The sequence below is a fragment of the Salvelinus namaycush genome, chromosome 42 (assembly GCF_016432855.1).
Source record: "Salvelinus namaycush isolate Seneca chromosome 42, SaNama_1.0, whole genome shotgun sequence".
NCBI lineage: Eukaryota > Metazoa > Chordata > Actinopteri > Salmoniformes > Salmonidae > Salvelinus > Salvelinus namaycush.
Window position 1 is genome coordinate 13,195,087 of NC_052348.1, and position 17,637 is coordinate 13,212,723.

The following is a 17,637-nucleotide window of genomic DNA, read 5'->3' on the forward strand; positions in this document are numbered from 1 at the left end:
TTATGCGTGTTCGGGTGTGTTGGCTGCACCCACTAATTGGCCACACTTGATCTTAATGAGTGCTTGTTTCCTTTGAAATGGGGTCTGTTTGAATAGACTTAAATGAACAGCTTTCTATGAGTTCAAAAAACATGGCATGCATGCTCCATCCTAGTGGTGCAGTGGACTAATTCCATGGCTAGAGAGCAGAGAGATCATGGGTTTGAATCTCACTGACACCATGCAACATTTAAAAATGGTTTGCATGATTAATGCCTAAGCAAATCAATTGTGCTTGGAGTTCAAAACAGTTAACCTAAACTAGCAGTTATTAAAAGTCTTATTGAAACAGTATCAGGACATTTAATTACCATCAAATAACCTTTAATTTCTGTTCTCAATGGTAATAAAACCCCCAATTAACTCACAGGGAACCATATAATAACCTCCCTTTCAACCTAAAAATGTAAGTCCCCAGAACAGGCAAAATTTTTGCTTCCACTCTCAGAATGTTTAAAATATGTTCAGTTTTAACCGTCAGGAAATGTATGGCTTCGTCTCCAGAACCAATGGAAAACAAAAAAACGTATGTCCCCACAACTTCCAAGGATCCAAATGTGCTAACTGGGGTGTTTGTTTGATTGAAATACTTTACCTGGCGCCTGTTCCGTTTGCTCAGGCCATTCCCATTGTGGCAGAAGTTTCTGTTTGTAGAAAAATAACTCAAGTTTCGTTTTCGTTCCTTGCTGTTATTTCATATGGTGGCGTTCATCCATTTCCCTTTCAGAACGCACTGACTCACTGGGCGCAGAAAGACCACACTGACCATCAAGATTAGCTGATTATTGATACGTTTAGAAGTTTTTTCGTGGGAAGATGTTTTCGTGGGGAGAGAACATCCGCGATGGCTTCGGTTTAGTAAAGTCGAATGGTTTGGTAAAGGCGAACACGGATAGTTGCCTAAATGTCATACTCACGAAATCTCCAATTGCGCATCTGTCCGCAGGTAATAAAGTGGTCGCGTTTATCAGAAGTAATGGGAAAGTGTCCTTCGCTTGCAGGATGCACGAGTATAAAGATGGGAGAAGGGTCACATGGAAACTGAGTAAGTACCTTTCCTATATGTTTTCCCGCAACACCATACATAGAAAAAAGGGTTCCAAAGGGGTTCATCAGCTGGCCCCATAGGATAACCCTTTTGGGTTCCAGGTAGAATCTTTTTGGGTTCCATGTAGAACCCTTTGTGGAAATGGTTTTACATAGAACCCAAAGGCGTTCTACCTGGAAACAAAAGAGTTTTCAGTTTTCCCATCCCTACTCAGACCACTCCCAAACAGTCCTAACCAAATTCTTGTTTGAGAAATTGCTCTCTACTAGGAAGGTTTTTTATTTTTTTTATTGAAAACATTGAGTAAGGTACTTAATTGTTACCGAGAAATGATTTGATATTGAGATAAAAATGGCTGCATTGGACCTTTTTTAATATATTTTATTTCTATTTTATTTGTGTAGAGGGTGTGGAGTGCAGGGAGAAGATTCTGGCTCTGAGTTGTGGAGATACCCATGTTGTTTTACTGTCTGAGGAGGGCAGAGTGTTTTGTCTTACCTCTGCCTCCAATGATCCCAGGTAGGTCTGGACAGAATGACACATCTCTATTTAGGCCTACTCACACAACGTTTTGATTCATCTGTCAATATTAGCAACTGAACATATTGAAATAGTCCCTTTTGATCTGTCTGTTTCTCTTGTGTTTTCTCAGACCAGTGGGTAACTTGAATCAGGTCATTCAAGTTGCATGTGGAGACCAGCATTCCATTGCACTAACCCAAGGTAAACAATCACATTCTAAATCACTCAGTTTGAGACGGGATATGATAGGAGGCTATCTGTGCTCTTTGAATGTCCTTTATACCAAATAGTCTCTATTCCAGGTACATAGATACTGGAGGAGATGGAGACCCGCACACTGTCAAAACAATAAAAAAATAAACTGAGGCTTTAATGCTAAAAAAATATGTTTTATTGGGACATGCCTGAAAGTTCATAGTGCAGAAATAAAGGGTGAAAAAAAACTAAATCAGTTTGAGAAGGTTCACAATAGACATTTAAAATAAAACTACATTTATCACATACCTTACTTTAGATGGTAAAGTGTTCACGTGGGGCCAGAACTCCAGAGGACAGCTGGGTTTGGGGAAGGGAGAGCCCAGCACCTCGTCTCCCCAGCCTGTCAAGTCTCTGTCAGGGATCCCCCTGGCTCAGATCACCGCTGGGGGAGACCACAGCTTCGCCCTGACACTCTCTGGAGCCGTGTTCGGCTGGGGCAAGAACAGCGCCGGGCAGCTGGGACTGGGGGACACAATAGGTACTGTATACACAAATATTAGTTTGCTAATGTATTTTCATTAATAGTTGGTATCTTTTAAAGAAAAGTAGTACGTTTGATATGTTTGAAGCAGACGGTATGAGTAGATCTAATAATTTAATGTCAAATCATTATTTAGTCAAAAAAAGAAAAAAAAGACAAGGGGGAAAAAAATAGAAAAGAAATCGGTGAAATCTATTTTCTACAGACAGACCTGCTCCAGCTCCTGTTGATTGCCTGAATCTAAAGAAGACCATTGCTATTTCCTGTGGAGTGGAGCATACTGTTGTTCTGACAAAGGTTCTGACGTTTTTTACACAACAATATTTCCAACTGATACTATGTTTGTTCTCCCAGTACCATTAAGATCTAACGAATGTTTGGACCAATGATGTCTTGCTGGTTAGCATCACATACAGTAGAAACATTCATATCAACAACAGGAGCCGAACACATCATCATGATAACTGTGTGAATGGGTTTTGTTCTAGGGAGGTTTAGTGTTCACATTTGGCTCGGGTCGATATGGACAGCTTGGACACAACTCTCTCAGAAATGAACTACGACCTCGACTGGTGGCCGAACTCTGGGGGGCAAAGGTGACCCAGATAGCCTGTGGAAGGTATGTAGTTACTAGATTGATATGTCATGTGAATCTCTGTACAATCATACATAGTCAGACAAAGATCAATGGATGTATCTTGGATGGTAAGATCAATCTTGGAGTGTCACTGGGTGTATTCTTGGATATATCCATTCTTAGGGATCACAGTTGATTTGTGATTTTTCCTTTACCTACAATCCTGTTTGTCAAGTCAGAAACCACACATTGGCGTTCGTGGGCTCCTTCAAAAAGATCTACTCATTTGGGCATGGAGAGCTAGGGCAGCTGGGAAATGGAGTCAAGATGGATCAGTCTGTGCCTCTGCCAGTACAGCTACCACAGGGCAGTTAAATCATTTATTTTCCTCTGCATAACGTGACCTATTTCAAACTCAATACAGTACTTAGGCAGAAATGTTGGTCTCTGAAATTATAAAATTAAAGGTTTATAACATCGTGACTGTTTTGGGTAACTTTCAGACCACATTGATGACCTGCAAATTGAACAAACCTTTGCTGGAGGAAACCATTCTTTTGCCTTGTGCAGCTCCGCTAAGGTATTGCGTTTACGGTTAGTTTGTTCTGAGTTAGTCCTTTAACATTCTTTTAATACAGTGCGTCAAATTGTTATTACAGGAATCAGGAAAAGGGTTGAATGACTCCCGTGTTGAAAAAATGACTCAAACATTAGACAATGACATCATTGACAGATGGATCTTGCAATGTGACTCAACATCATGGGAGAAAATACAGAAGTAAGTACTCTACATGACCAAAAGTATGTGGACACCTGCTCGTCAAACATCTCATTTCAAAATCACGGGCATTAATATGGAGTTGGTACCCCCTTTACTGCTACAACAGCCTCCACTCTTCTGGGAAGGCTTTCCACTAGATGTTGGAACATTGCTTCGGGGACTTGCTTCCTTCAGCCACAAGAGCATTAGTGAGTTCGGTTACTGATGTTGGGCGAATAGGCATGGCTCGCAGTCGGCATTCCAATTCATCCCAAAGTTATTCGATGGGGTTGAGGTCAGGGCTCTGTGCAGGCCAGACAAGTTTTTACACACTGATCTCAACAAACCATTTCTTTATGGACCTCGCTTTGTGCACGGGGGCATTGTCATGCTGAAACAGGAAAGGGCCTTCCCCAAATTGTTGCCACAAAGTTGGAAGCACAGAATCGTCTAGAATTGTATGCTGTATCGTTAAGATTTCCCTTTACTGGAACTAAGAGGACTAGCCCGAACCACAGTTGGCACTATGCATTCGGGCAAGTAGTGTTCTCCTGGCATCCGTGTGATTCATCACTCCAGAAAGCGCGTTTCCACTGCTCCAGAGTCCATTGGCGGCGAGCTTTACACCACTCCAGCCGATGCTTGGCATTGCACATGGTGTGCGGCTGCTCTGCCATGGAAACCCATTTCATGAAGCTCCCGACGAACACTTCTTGTGCTGATGTTGCTTCCAGAGGCAGTTTGGAACTCGGTAGTGAGTGTTGCAACCAAGATTTTTTTTTTTTTTTTACGCGCTTCAACACTCAGCGGTCCCATTCTGTGAGCTTGTGTGGCCTACCACTTTGTGGCTGAGCCGTTGTTGCTCCTAGACGTTTCCACTTCACAATAATAGCGTTTACAGTTGACCGTGGAAGCTCTAGCAGGGCAGAAATTTGACGAACTGACTTGTTGGAAAGGTGGCATCCTCTGACAGTGAAACGTTGAAAGTCACTGAGCTCTTCAGTAAGGCCATTCTACTGCCAGTGTTTGTCTATGGAGATTACATGGCTGTGCTCGATTTTATACACCTGTCAGCAACCAGTGTGGGTGAAATAGCCAAATCCACTAATTTGAAGGAGTTTCCTCATACTTTTGTATATATAGTGTATGATACAAATAAACCTTGTCCCCAAGCTCAACACCAAATAAACAACTCATGATGGTTGATAAGTGGACAAGGCAACACAAACATACATGAGTCAGTGACACAAAACAACTACTGAAAATATGAAGGTCTCAGGAAGTTACATACACGGAACTATAAGATTCTTCACATTTATTTTCAGGGAAATCACAGAAACATTCTCTTCTGCATCATGTTTAAATGGGAGCTTCCTGGACAAAAGGTAAGAACTCACTGCCTATCCATGAATGTTTTATCACATTATTGAATACTTTTTATTGTTGCATATTTAATAGTATTTCTTGGTCTTATTACTCTAGTTGTGACAAACATTACCAAACCTCACTGAAGCACTCTGGCCTGGACTTGTCATCCGCCCGAATGGCTTTTCAAAAGCTTGCAGAAAAGGACAAAGTTCTGGCTGAGGTATCATTTCATATATTATCTTTATGATCAGATACTTATTTTCAATACTTCTGTTTGTTGTCCTTGATATTCAATTTGACCAGTCATTGATACTGTAAGCCACGATAAGCCATTTAGTTGTGACCCACAAGCACTCCTGTCATGGTTCTAGGTTAAAAATGTCGTCCATCGCATACTCCTTCCCTCCCTGAGTAAGGATCCCATTGGTGTGGAGGGTCTGAGGGTGTACCTCATCATCCCTGAGCTCTTGAGGGTTCTCCTAAAACAACAACGTGGCATAGACATTACTGAGGCCTTTGTGGCTACTGTTCTCAGACTGAACCCAGACAAGCTCCAGGTCATTGGTAAAGTCACCATCCATCAATACACGTCTTGTCTTTTATTTTATTCTCTTCTATTCTATTCTCTTCTGTTCTATTCTCTTTTTTTAGATACATGAGGTCATCTGTGTGCTCTTGTATCAACTAAACTCCAGGCTAATTCCAACAGAGGGCCTATGGTCGACACTGTCAGATTCCTTCTTCCGAACCGTGGTGAAAGCATTCCACTCATTGTCAGCAGAGTACCTTCAGCAGATGGCAGTCAAACGATGTGATCATGGAAAATCATTAAAGAAGACTTTTGGGCTTCTGCAAAGGCTTTATGATGTGGGTATTATTTGATAATTTCAAATATTGCTCATGGCCCCAAATCATTTTAAATGTTCACTGCACTGCATATTAATATTCTCTCTTGCATGTAGGTGAACAGCAAGAGACGCAGAAGAATCACAGTTGACACTTTCCATGTCAACAAAATCAGTTCTCTCTTTCAGTCTAAGCTGGTTTGTACAATACAGTGCATTTCATACACATTTCTGCAACAATCATTTAATGAAAAACCATGCAATGTTTTATTTCAGGTCCTGCAATACATTGCATAATGTCTACTTAGCATTTTCACCTCTCTCCAAACTCAGATACTAGACTTAAATTCAGAACTGACAGAGCTGGTCTGGGATATCTCAGGAGAGGATGACACATATTGGATTGAAAGTGAGATGATATTGAGCAAAATAAAACGTTATAAGGTATTTATGTTCTTTTCCAATCACTAGAAACATATTTGTATTTTAGCATAACAAATGCCTACGTAAACAATATATATATTGAAAACTGTCTTGGGGAATCGACTACAGCCAAGGTAGTTGGGAAATTACACTAGGTTGTATTTTGAGTGTAAAATCCCTTTACATTTTGCACTTTAGGATAACATATTCTGCCTCCTGAAGGACTACCCCTGTATCCTGGACACTGAAGCCAAATGTACAGTGTGGATGTATGCATTTGATCAGATCAAAGTAAGTACCTGCATTTTTTTAAACTACACTGTAAAAAATGACTCTTTTGATCAACCTTTAAAAAATCGCATCATGATGGAACAACAACAACCAAAAAACGAAAACCCATGTTTTTTTCTTTATGATCTTTTACCAGATCTAATGTGTTATATTGTCCTACATTAATTTCACATTTCCACCAACCTCAAAGTGTTTCCTTTCAAATGGTATCAAGAATATGCATATCCTTGCTTCAGGTCCTGAGCTACAGGCACTTAGATTTGGGTATGTCATTTTAGGCGAAAATTGAAAATAGGGTCCAATCATTAAGAGGTTGAACAAATGACCTGGAATGACATTCACTCTCAGGGATAGCCAAAAATAACAATCTGAAAGCCACGCCCCCAATAGTCCACCCCTCCAACTCATCTGATAGGCTGCCACCGCTACATTGCTCCCACTGCTATGAGGTGTTGAAAGCAATTTAGATGCTTTCATTCAATTCAAAAATCACATTGCTCTGTCAAATTCGTTATGTGATTTCAGACAAATTGAATAGAAAACTTAAGATGAACAACAGTGCCATGCCACTTTTTTACAGTGTATGTTAGACATTATCCAGATTGAAGTTGCTGGGCATAAGGCAAATTGAATTCACTAAAAATGTAATATTTATGCTCTTCTGCCAAAATGTTTTCTCTAATATTCACATACCTTTTAATAATCGTATCCAAGGATTGTCATGAGGACATCGAATACGGTTGGCTTAGTGACAAATCCGTCAAGGTGGACCGGGAAACACTTCTGGATGATACCTTTCAGCAACTGCGAAAAATGACTTGCCACATGGTGGCTTTAAAGGTAAGTGTTGTGCTTTTCTGTATTTTGGAGAATGTGGTAGCTTTCTGTGTGACTATTTAGATTAGTTATCTCAAGTGCTCTAAACTGTTTTTGTCTCCAGGTGAAGTTTCAAGCAGAGAATGGTGTGGATGAAGGTGGTGTTTCACTGGAATTCTTCAGCCTCCTGGGGAGGGAACTTCTCACAATGGAACCAAAGACACTGGAGGTTTACGAGTCTGGACTAGCATGGCTCACAACAGATGTACGTTCCATATTCAGTTCCATATTGTTCCCAGATTTAACTCAATATTTCCCCACAATTTTATTTACTAACTTAGAAATATCCATTCTTAGAAATGCCAATTATGGTACTGTTATTATACTATTAAATATTTGTAATATTTAACGGCTTGTGGCATTGTATTTATTTATTTTTATCCATAGGACGGCGGTGTCACTGATGAATTCTACTTACTTGGGCTTCTCTGTGGGAAGGCCCTGTTTAATCAGTGTGTTCTGAACCTCTGCTTCCCTCTGGCTCTCTTCAAGAAGCTTCTGGGTCTGACTACAACATTGGATGACCTTAAAGAGCTGTCTCCAACTGAAGCAAGGTACAATTATTCTGCTGAAAAAGAAGGGGGGTCCATAATGTATGTTCATCTCTTCAACTGCTGCTACAGTACAGTGTAAAAGTAGAAAGTCTCAAAACACCATGATTGTGTAATGAAACCAGGAAAAGTAGTGCACCTAAGATGAGATCTGGTGTTTAGAGGGGGTTTGAATGTAAACCCAATGGAAGTGTTTTGATGCACAGAATGTGTTTTAAAACAGAAATGAAGTACTCTGAAACACCCAAAGTTGTTCTTCAACCTGAATATTTGTGTTTTTAAGAGAGTGTTGTGAAAACACTTTTTAGGGTTTCAATGCATGTAAAAGGAAGCATCAAAACACAAAAACTATGTTTCTCATACAATCACTGGTTCAGAAATGCAAACAGTTTATATCCTAAATATTGATTGATGATAAGGGCCTATGGAGAATTTTTTTTTTGAATTATTTTGTGAATGCTTTATTTAGACAGGTTAGAAACAGGAGGAGAGGTAAGATGGTACATTTCGTTGGAATTTTACCCACTCAACTACGCAGCCACACTAAGAATTTTCTGGGGGGAATTGAAATTGACAAAAAAAAAGACCAACATATACTTTATAAAAATGAATGCAAGTCGTGCCGAGCCCATGTCTTGCGATAACGTACCTGGCCTAGACATGTCACCCCTCTCCCCATCGAAGACCGGGGTTAAATTCCCCGCTCCAACCCTTCAATCTGTTTCTCCCACCTATCTGTATCTCCTCTGTCATTTCATAACCGTCTCAATAAAGTGTAAAAATACCCCCCCCAAAAACTTTTTTTTTTTTTTAAATGTATGTAAGTCGTTTCAATGATTTGTTAATGTCATTTGACCAAAATAATGTATGAATAAATCCAACTTAATATGTTTCTTAAAATGTAGGTATCTTTCATGAGGATAACCAAAACATTTCACGATGATGTTTCAATACTCATGCAAAATTAAGATTTTGTCTCCTTCAAGTTGGTGGCAGCTCAGTTGCCACTAGTTTGGGTGTAACAAAGCACATCATTTTAACAGTGTAGTTGTTTTACAGATATACTATTATCTCCTCATATCACATTTATGCTGTTTTTGTTTAAAATTAGCTGCTTGCAGTATGTGTTGGATGAAGATGAGGAGGTTGTTGAAGCGCTGGATTTGGTTTTCATGGTAAGAGAGAATTGATACCTTTAGTTGTTTTTGGTAGCCTACACAGGTAATCCCAGCTGATGCAGTACTAATCCTTATTGTCTTTTGAAGGACAAAGGCCAAGAACTGACACCAAATGGAGAGGAGCTCCCAGTTACCATGGTCAACAGGTATATTTGATGATAGTAAACTTATCAATTTATGAATCTCTTGAATTAACTAAATGATTCCACAGGAAGTGTTCTGAACTCATAAATAAACATTGGTCTGCCATATATCATTCACAGGAAGAAATATGTTGACTTGTACGTTGACATGAAGCTCAACAAGTCGGTGCAGAGTCAGTTTGCAGACTTTGAGAACGGCTTCCACAAAGGCTGCCCTATACAGACATGGAGGATGTTTCTACCTGAGGAGCTGATGACACTTCTACAAGGAGATGACAACTACGAGTGGGACAAGTTGAGAGAGGTAAAGTTCTACCTGTTTAGATACGTAATAAGAGTACATAAGTCACTATAATTTGACATGTATGGTAGCCTATATAGCAGCTCTGTAGTCAGAGTACCAGACATTTTAGCTAACATTCCACTCCAAATGACATGAGTGGCAAGGAGTAGAATGTAATAGCTGAACAGAGACAGTAACCAGGCTAGCAGCTCTATGCTCCCGTGGTTAAATCTGGTCCCATCCTGTGTGGGCTATACAGTCTATGGCTATAATACAGTGGCATGGTCTACTGTACATGCAGTTGTTTCGTTATGTTTTTCTCTGCACTAACAGAATGCCAAGTATCAAGGATATAGGCCCACAGATGACATCATCCAGAACTTCTGGAGTGTTTTCACAGAGTTCTCAGAGGAGCAAAAGAAGAAGTTCCTAAGTGAGTTAACACAATTATGTTAACTAACTTCAATGGGGCAATCTGCAGTTGCTACATCCATTTTTGGACTTACAAATGAATGTACCCATTGATCCTTGGAGAATATACAGTTGAAGTCAGAAGTTTACATACACCTTAGCCAAATACATTTAAACTAATTTATTCACAATTCCTGACATTTAATCCTAGTAAAAATTCCCTGTCTTAAGTCAGTTAGGATCACCACTTTTATTTTAAGAATGTGAAATGTCAGAATAATAGTAGTGATTTATTTCTTTCATCACATTCCCAGTTGGTCAGAAGTTTACATACACTCAGTTAGTATTTGGTTGCATTGCCTTTAAATTGTTTAACTTGGGTCAAATGTTTCGGGTAGCCTTCCACAAGCTTCCCACAATAAGTTGGGTGAATTTTGGCCCATTCCTCCTGACAGAGCTGGTGTAACTGAGTCAGGTTTGTAGGCCTCCTTGCTCACACACGCCTTTTCAGTTCTGCCCACAAATTTTCTATAGGATTGAGGTCAGGGCTTTGTGATTGCCACTCCAATACCTTGACTTTGTTTTCCTTCAGCCATTTTGCCACAACTTTGGAAGTATGCTTGGGGTCATTATCCATTTGGAAGACCCATTTGCGACCAAGATTTAACTTCCTGACTGATGTCTTGAGATGTTGCTTCAATATATCCCCATAATGTTCCTTCCTCATGAAGCCATCTATTTTGTGACGTGCACCAGTCCCTCCTGCAGCAAAGCACCCCCACAACATGATGCTGCCACCCCGTACTTCACGGTTGGGATGGTGTTCTTTGGCTTGCAAGTCACCCCCTTTTTCCTCCAAACATAACGATGGTCATTATGTCCAAACAGTTCTATTTTTGTTTCATCAGACCAGAGGACATTTCTCCAAAAAGTAAGATATTTGTCCCCATGTGCAGTTGCAAACCATAGTCTGTCTTTTTTATGGCTGTTTTGGAACAGTGGCTTCTTCTTTGCTGAGCGGCCTTTCAGGTTATGTCGTTATAGGACTAGTTTTACTGTGGATATAGATACTTTTGTACCTGTTTCCTCCAGCATCTTCACAAGGTCCTTTGCTGATGTTCTGGGATTGATTTGCACTTTTCGCACCAAAGTATGTTCATCTCTAGGAGACAGAACGCGTCTTCTTCCTGAGCGGTATGACGGCTGCGTGGTCCCATGGTGTTTATAGTTGCGTACTATTGTTTGTACAGATGAACGTGGTACCTTCAGGCATTTGGAAATTGCTCCCAAGGATGAACCAGACTTGTGGAGGTCTACATTTTTTTTTCTGAGGTCTTGGCTGATTTCTTTTGATTTTCCTATGATGTCAAGGAAAGAGACACTGAGTTTGAAGGTAGGCCTTGAAATACATCCACAGGTACACTTCCAATTGACTCAAATGATGTCAATTAGCCTATCATAAGCTTCTAAAGCCATGACATCATTTTCTGGAATTTTCAAAACTTCTGACCCACAGGAATTGTGATACAGTGAATTATAAGTGAAATAATCTGTCTGCAAACAATTGTTGGAAAAATTACTTATGTCATGCACAAACTAGATGTCCTAACTGACTTGCAACAACTATAGTTTAACAAGAAATTTGTGGAGTGGTTGAGAAATGAGTTTTAATGACTAAGTGTATGTTAACTTCCGACTTCAACTGTACCTTATTAGTTCCTCATTGGCGTACCCCATCAGAACCCAAAATATAAGCTTGTTTTTCTCCAATGTTTGTAAACAAAGTAAAGGTAAACAAACACTTTTATAGACTCAAAACATGGTTAAAACTATTTTGGATGGTCAGTCCTTTCATCCATAGCTCTGTCTATGAATTTGAGGGTGGTTAAATTTCTCCCATCCTTCAGCTTTATACCGACACATTGGCGGAGAGGATGCTTTGTTATTGTTTCAACTGCTGATTGCCCCTTTAAGTAAATCATTGTAGCACTCCACAAATGCTTGGTCAGTTTATCATTCTTCCCTTCTCATTTCTAACTTCTAGCTTTTCTGACTGGAACGGACAGACTGCCCAGAGGTCGAAGTCTCTCCAAACTGCAGATGCAAATCACGTCCTTGGGCAGCACTGACGCTGATGAATATTACCCGAAAGCACAAACGTGCTCTGTGACATTATGCCTCCCTAACTACAGCAGTATCGACACACTACAGGAGAAACTTCTCCATGCTATCACCCACTGTGATGTGTTTGGAGATGCTTGAAATGGGAAGCATGTTACTAGTAGCCTAGCAGTTTGTTTTTATCTACGTCTGTCAATATTATGATTTTATTTAGTCAATGAAACACATTCAGAGCTAACAACTGAACGTATTCAGACATTAAGAGCAGTCTTTATAAATGTAAACTTTCATAAACGCTTAATGTTTTTTCCAGTGAAACCACTGTTAATATAAACATCTACGCCTCCTCCGGACCCCTCGTAGCCTAATGTGCTGTTGATTGGCCAAATAATTATGAACTAAATGAATGAAAGCCATTCATACTTTAATGATCAAACAGTGGAGTAAATTGAGAGCTCTTTATCTCTTTACAGATTGGCTGTGGGTATGAATTCTTAGGAACCCTCTTTCGGAAATGTTTGAATTTTAGCTAACCTTAACCCTTTTTCTAACCTTAACCTAATTCTCCTAATCTGCTACATTAATTATCCTAATTTGCTGTGTAAATTCTCCTAATCTCCTACGAAAAGTAAATTCTGTCAATTCTGACATAAACTGTAGGATATTCCATCTTGACAAAAAAAAACTTTTCCTGGTAGCTAAAGGTCCGAAGATTCTGAGCATGTGCGTAATTCTCTACTTTACACACAGTCTCTGCTACAGTTTGGCTGCCCAGAGAACAGGACACTCAGGTGAATGGTGCTTGTTTAGTAAACTTAGATCAGAGCTGAATCAATGTATGCAAGATCACATATGATAGTATTCTACGTAACAGAATCAAATATAATAGCATACAGGCTGTAGCTTCATAAGAGGACAAATGAAAATAAGATCAGCTTTAATATTGCAGATAGATTGTGACTTCTATCAATGTAGTTGTCTGCATCATTTCCAATCCACCATATATTTTGGAAGTAAATACAGTGTATATATATTTCTTTTTATCCCTAACCGTACCACCCCTCCCCTAATTGGAGTAAACTAATGGACAATAACACTTTGGCTTCTACTTCCAGTTTATACATACAATATACATTTTATGGAAACAGTATATTTTACATGAGTTATCTTTTGTTTGTTTTTAGTCCCATCCTTCAGCTACCCTCATCCCATCCTATCTATCTCTGAAGACCACCCAGTTGGATTTCTATTTGCCATATATTTTTTAAAACTGTGCTGTGTAGGGCCTGAACTTATTGTTGAGAGTTAGAATAGTAGAATACATATTGTGCAATTTGGCAGTTTTCCTCTTGTTATATGTCACTCAATTAGCCCATGTTAATTCATATTTTACAGATTGGTACATTAGCTATCTAAACTTGTACATTTTAGAAGACAGTCTTATCCAGAGCCATTAGAGTTAATTAACTTGCTTAAGGGCACATCAGCAGATTTTTTTTTTACCTAGTCGGCTCGGGGATTCAAACCACCATCCTTTCGGTTACCGGCTCAATGTTCTTAGCAGCTAGGCTACCTGCTACCATGTAGTAATCATGGCCAAATTACTGACCGGGCACACAGGGGGCCCCCATTGTTTTGGTTAGTTTCTCTCACTCAGATATCATGTTAACATGACATAAGTCATGGTAAAATGTGTAGAATTGCAGGAAATTAGCTGTGAAACTGCGAAAAAATACAAGTTCTGTAAAGCAAATGTATTTGTTTACCTTTTGTTAATAAAATACTTTTTCTGCTTACAGATTCCTCTGTATATATTCAATTATAGTTTTTAATCCTCCCAGTGCTGAGTTGATGTGTAGTGGCTAATTGTATAGCTAATAGGCCCTGTGTTTGTAGATTGATTGAGGTGAATGACGCTACAGCAACAAACGTGATAACGGCTGGGGGTCATTTTTGCTTGTTTTTGCTTTTTTCCAAATAGCATTTTAGAGTTTTTAAATGGTATAGAACGTCTATGGTGTGTTTGCGTCCACATGCCCACCTCCGTCCCCCATAATGTTCCCTTACTTGGCAACTTGTTCCCAATCATCACGTCTCCCACCTTCATCATCACCTGGCTGTAGGGTCTCATGTAGGGGTCCACACTCAGGAACACAGCCTCCAACGGTGGGTGTATTCATTAGTGAACACTGTACCAAAACGTTTGCAAACGGAAAACATTTTGCAACAAAAATGTGTAATTTGTTCTTAGGTGTATTCATTAGTGCACACCGTTTTGCCAAGAATATACATTCTGATTAGTCCCTCCCCGTTTCGGTGCAGATAACCTGTGGTTAATACATTTGTATTAGAAACAGTTTATCAAGTCATTTCACATAACATGGAACGTGTTAGAATTGCAAAAGGAATGTGTTAATTTTGTGTGAAATTTTCAGTAGGTCTAGTGCATGTGTCCAAGACAATTTTCCCCTCAGGGACATTAAAGGGCAATTACGCTCATTTTCAACTTCATATTCATTATCTCCAGCACAAATCCAGTGTCTACATATGTGAAACAGTGCTCTTCTATGATCCGTGGTTAAAAAGATAAGAAGATCCGAAAAATGCATCTCTGTGACATCACAGGTTAGGATTCAAAGTTTAAAAAACTGATTTAAAAAAACCTGCAATGTGGTTCTACCTAGAGGTTGAATAAGGTTGAAAAGTGGTGGAATTGCCCTATAAAGTCTATCCTATCCCCACCTGTCCATCCCTGGGCTGCAGCAGCATCTCCTCCCTCAGCTGGAAGTCACTAGCCTTGGGGAAACCCTGGAAGTGCTGGCGTAACGTCCAGGCCTTGGACACAGTCACGGTACTGTGCTCCTCTAGTCTAAAGCAGTGGATCTGTAGAGACTGGCTGGAGGGAAGAGGGGGAGGAGACAGAGAGAGATATAGAACATGTGTTGTGTCTCTAGGATGGAAATCACATTGTAAATATTTGCATTCCTCTGCATATCCTAATGAATCTTATCACAGCTGTACAGCTATGTTACACAGGGCAGGTCATGAAAACTATTGTTTGCCCATGGTTACTCACGGCGGGTCATGAAAACTATTGATATGACATGAAAACAGGGTAGCCTAGTGGTTAGAGCGTTGGACTAGTAACCGAAAGGTTGCAAGTTCGAATCCCCGAGCTGACAAGGTAAAAATCTGTCGTTCAGCACCCGAACAAGGCAGTTAACACTCTGTTCCTAGGCCGTCATTGAAAATAAGAGTTTGCTCTTAACTGACTTGCCTAGTTAAATAAAGGTTAAAAAAACAACAACATATTGTTGATAGTTAGAATACATAACGTGCAATTTTGAAACTTGGTTGTTCATTGCCAGTTTTCCTCTTGTTATATGGCTGGGGTCATTTTTTCTTTTTTCCAAATAGCATTTTTTTTGTTTTTAAATCGTATAGAAATGCAGTAAATGAGCTTCAACTTCAGACCTCACTAAAATTCAGACCCTGGCTATGTCCCTTAATACCATAGTAGGATTATAATGTTACTGTAAGACAAAAAAACACAAATCGGGTCTTTAGCTTTGGGGAAGATGGTTTCAGGTGGGTGGAATGGGGCTGGCAGTTCTCCCTTACCACATCTACACCTGGCTATCAGCAGAGCCTTGTCTGGCAGGGAAACAGTTCACTCAGCCTCATTTACTGCCTTTAAAAAAACATAGCTGATATGACTGACTTGCTTAAACAAATGTGGTTTCTACTGACAATTGAGTTGTACAAACTATGGTATAAGGGAACGACGAGCAGATAAGAGGCAATCCGAGCTAGGATGGACGTAGTCAATATAACTATTTGTTCAGCACTTTTGAAATGTACAGTGACATAATTCAAAACATGGGCCATTCTTACAGTATTCTCCCTGTACACCAAGTCAGAACCGTAGGATAAATAAAGGGGGCATATAAGCAGACAATGAAAGCTCTTACAATATTTGATGATTACATTTCTCTTAAACAAGCTATAGGCTACATGTGCACCATCAAGTCAGAACAGTAGGCTAAGTTCTGAGGGAGGAAAGGGACCAAATTATTAGGTTGAGGCACATGGGCTACTAACATCTTACTGCACAACATACACTTAGTATTACTTTCTTGGCTACAGTATACATATCTCCCTGGCATATTACATAATTTATGCAGCAACATACAAGACATTTTTGGATTCACCTTGCTGTGCTGTGCTCACTTGAACAGGAAGGTGGCACGGCTGTCCTTCTTGTGGGCTCTAGAAAGAGGCCAGAGTTCCCAACTTGGAATTCCAAGATGGATGACCTTTCAAAATTATTTTCCTTATTTTCTCAGTAGTAGCTAGTTTTTTTCAGAGTTCCCAGCTGTCTTGAACTCACTGAAGTCTGAGATTTCCCAGTTCCGGGTTTCCAGTTGTTTTGAATGCGGCAGAAGTCATGCTGGATATCGGCTATGAAAAGCCAACTGACATTTATTCCTGATTATTATTTGACCATGCTTGTCATTTATGAACATTTTGAACATCTTGGCCATGTTCTGTTATAATCTCCACCCGGCACAGCCAGAAGAGGACTGGCCACCCCTCATAGCCTGGTTCCTCTCTAGGTTTCTTCCTAGGTTTTGGCCTTTCTAGGGAGTTTTTCCTAGCCACCGTGCTTCTACACCTGCATTGCTTGCTGTTTGGGGTTTTAGGCTGGGTTTCTGTACAGCACTTCGAGATATTAGCTGATGTACGAAGGGCTATATAAAATAAACTTGATTGATTGATTGATTGATGGATTGACAGCATGGCCAACGTCTTCAAGCTTTACCAATTGGATATCACGAAATTGGGGAGAAAAATGGAGAAATAAGAAATACAATTTAAAAAAAGGTTCACATGCAACGCCATGGGCCAGAAGTTACGATCTTGTCTCATCGCTGCAACTCCCCTACGGACTCTGCGAGCCAAGCCGCACTGGTTCTTGACACACTGCTCGCTTAACCCGGAAGCCAGCCGCACCAATGTGTCAGAGGAAACACAGTTGAACTGACGACTGAGTCAGCTTGCAGGCGCCCGACCTGACACAAGGAGTTGCTAGAGCACGATGAGACAAGGAAATCCCGGTCAGCCAAACCCTCTCTTAACCCTCCCCTAACCCAGACGACACTGGGCCAATTGTGTGCTGTCCCATGGGTCTCCCAGTCACGGCCGGCTGTGACAGCCTGGGATCGAACCTGAGGCTGCAGTCGCGCCTCAGCACTCATTGTTGAATTTGTGATTTCCAACTTGTTGTGTAATGTTTATGTCCAATGTGCGATGAGCACTGGTACATTTTATCTATAATTTCTCTTCATATGACAAGGATTGAAAAGGATTTGCCAGTTGATTGTCGACTTAATTCATGATGATGACTGCTTGTCTAGCTTACTAGCTAAGATTTTGAAAGTGTGATGTTGACATCAGTCCAG

At 40.1% G+C, this 17,637-nt stretch overlaps 1 protein-coding gene across 1 annotated transcript; it reads left to right on the forward strand.

Moving 5' to 3' along the window:
- The first annotated feature begins 776 nt into the window (after positions 1 to 776).
- LOC120034746 (probable E3 ubiquitin-protein ligase HERC3) lies at positions 777 to 13,169 on the forward strand. Its single transcript, XM_038981350.1, has 24 exons — positions 777 to 1,084; positions 1,492 to 1,606; positions 1,740 to 1,810; positions 2,124 to 2,345; positions 2,554 to 2,645; positions 2,837 to 2,967; positions 3,165 to 3,292; positions 3,429 to 3,505; positions 3,585 to 3,703; positions 5,011 to 5,070; positions 5,168 to 5,273; positions 5,425 to 5,610; positions 5,705 to 5,920; positions 6,016 to 6,096; positions 6,232 to 6,342; positions 6,520 to 6,612; positions 7,327 to 7,452; positions 7,553 to 7,693; positions 7,876 to 8,042; positions 9,151 to 9,214; positions 9,305 to 9,363; positions 9,481 to 9,664; positions 9,977 to 10,076; positions 12,099 to 13,169. The coding sequence occupies exons 1-24, from the start codon at positions 856 to 858 to the stop codon at positions 12,314 to 12,316; spliced, it is 3,096 nt and encodes a 1,031-aa protein (XP_038837278.1). The 5' UTR covers positions 777 to 855; the 3' UTR covers positions 12,317 to 13,169.
- The last annotated feature ends 4,468 nt before the right edge of the window (positions 13,170 to 17,637 follow it).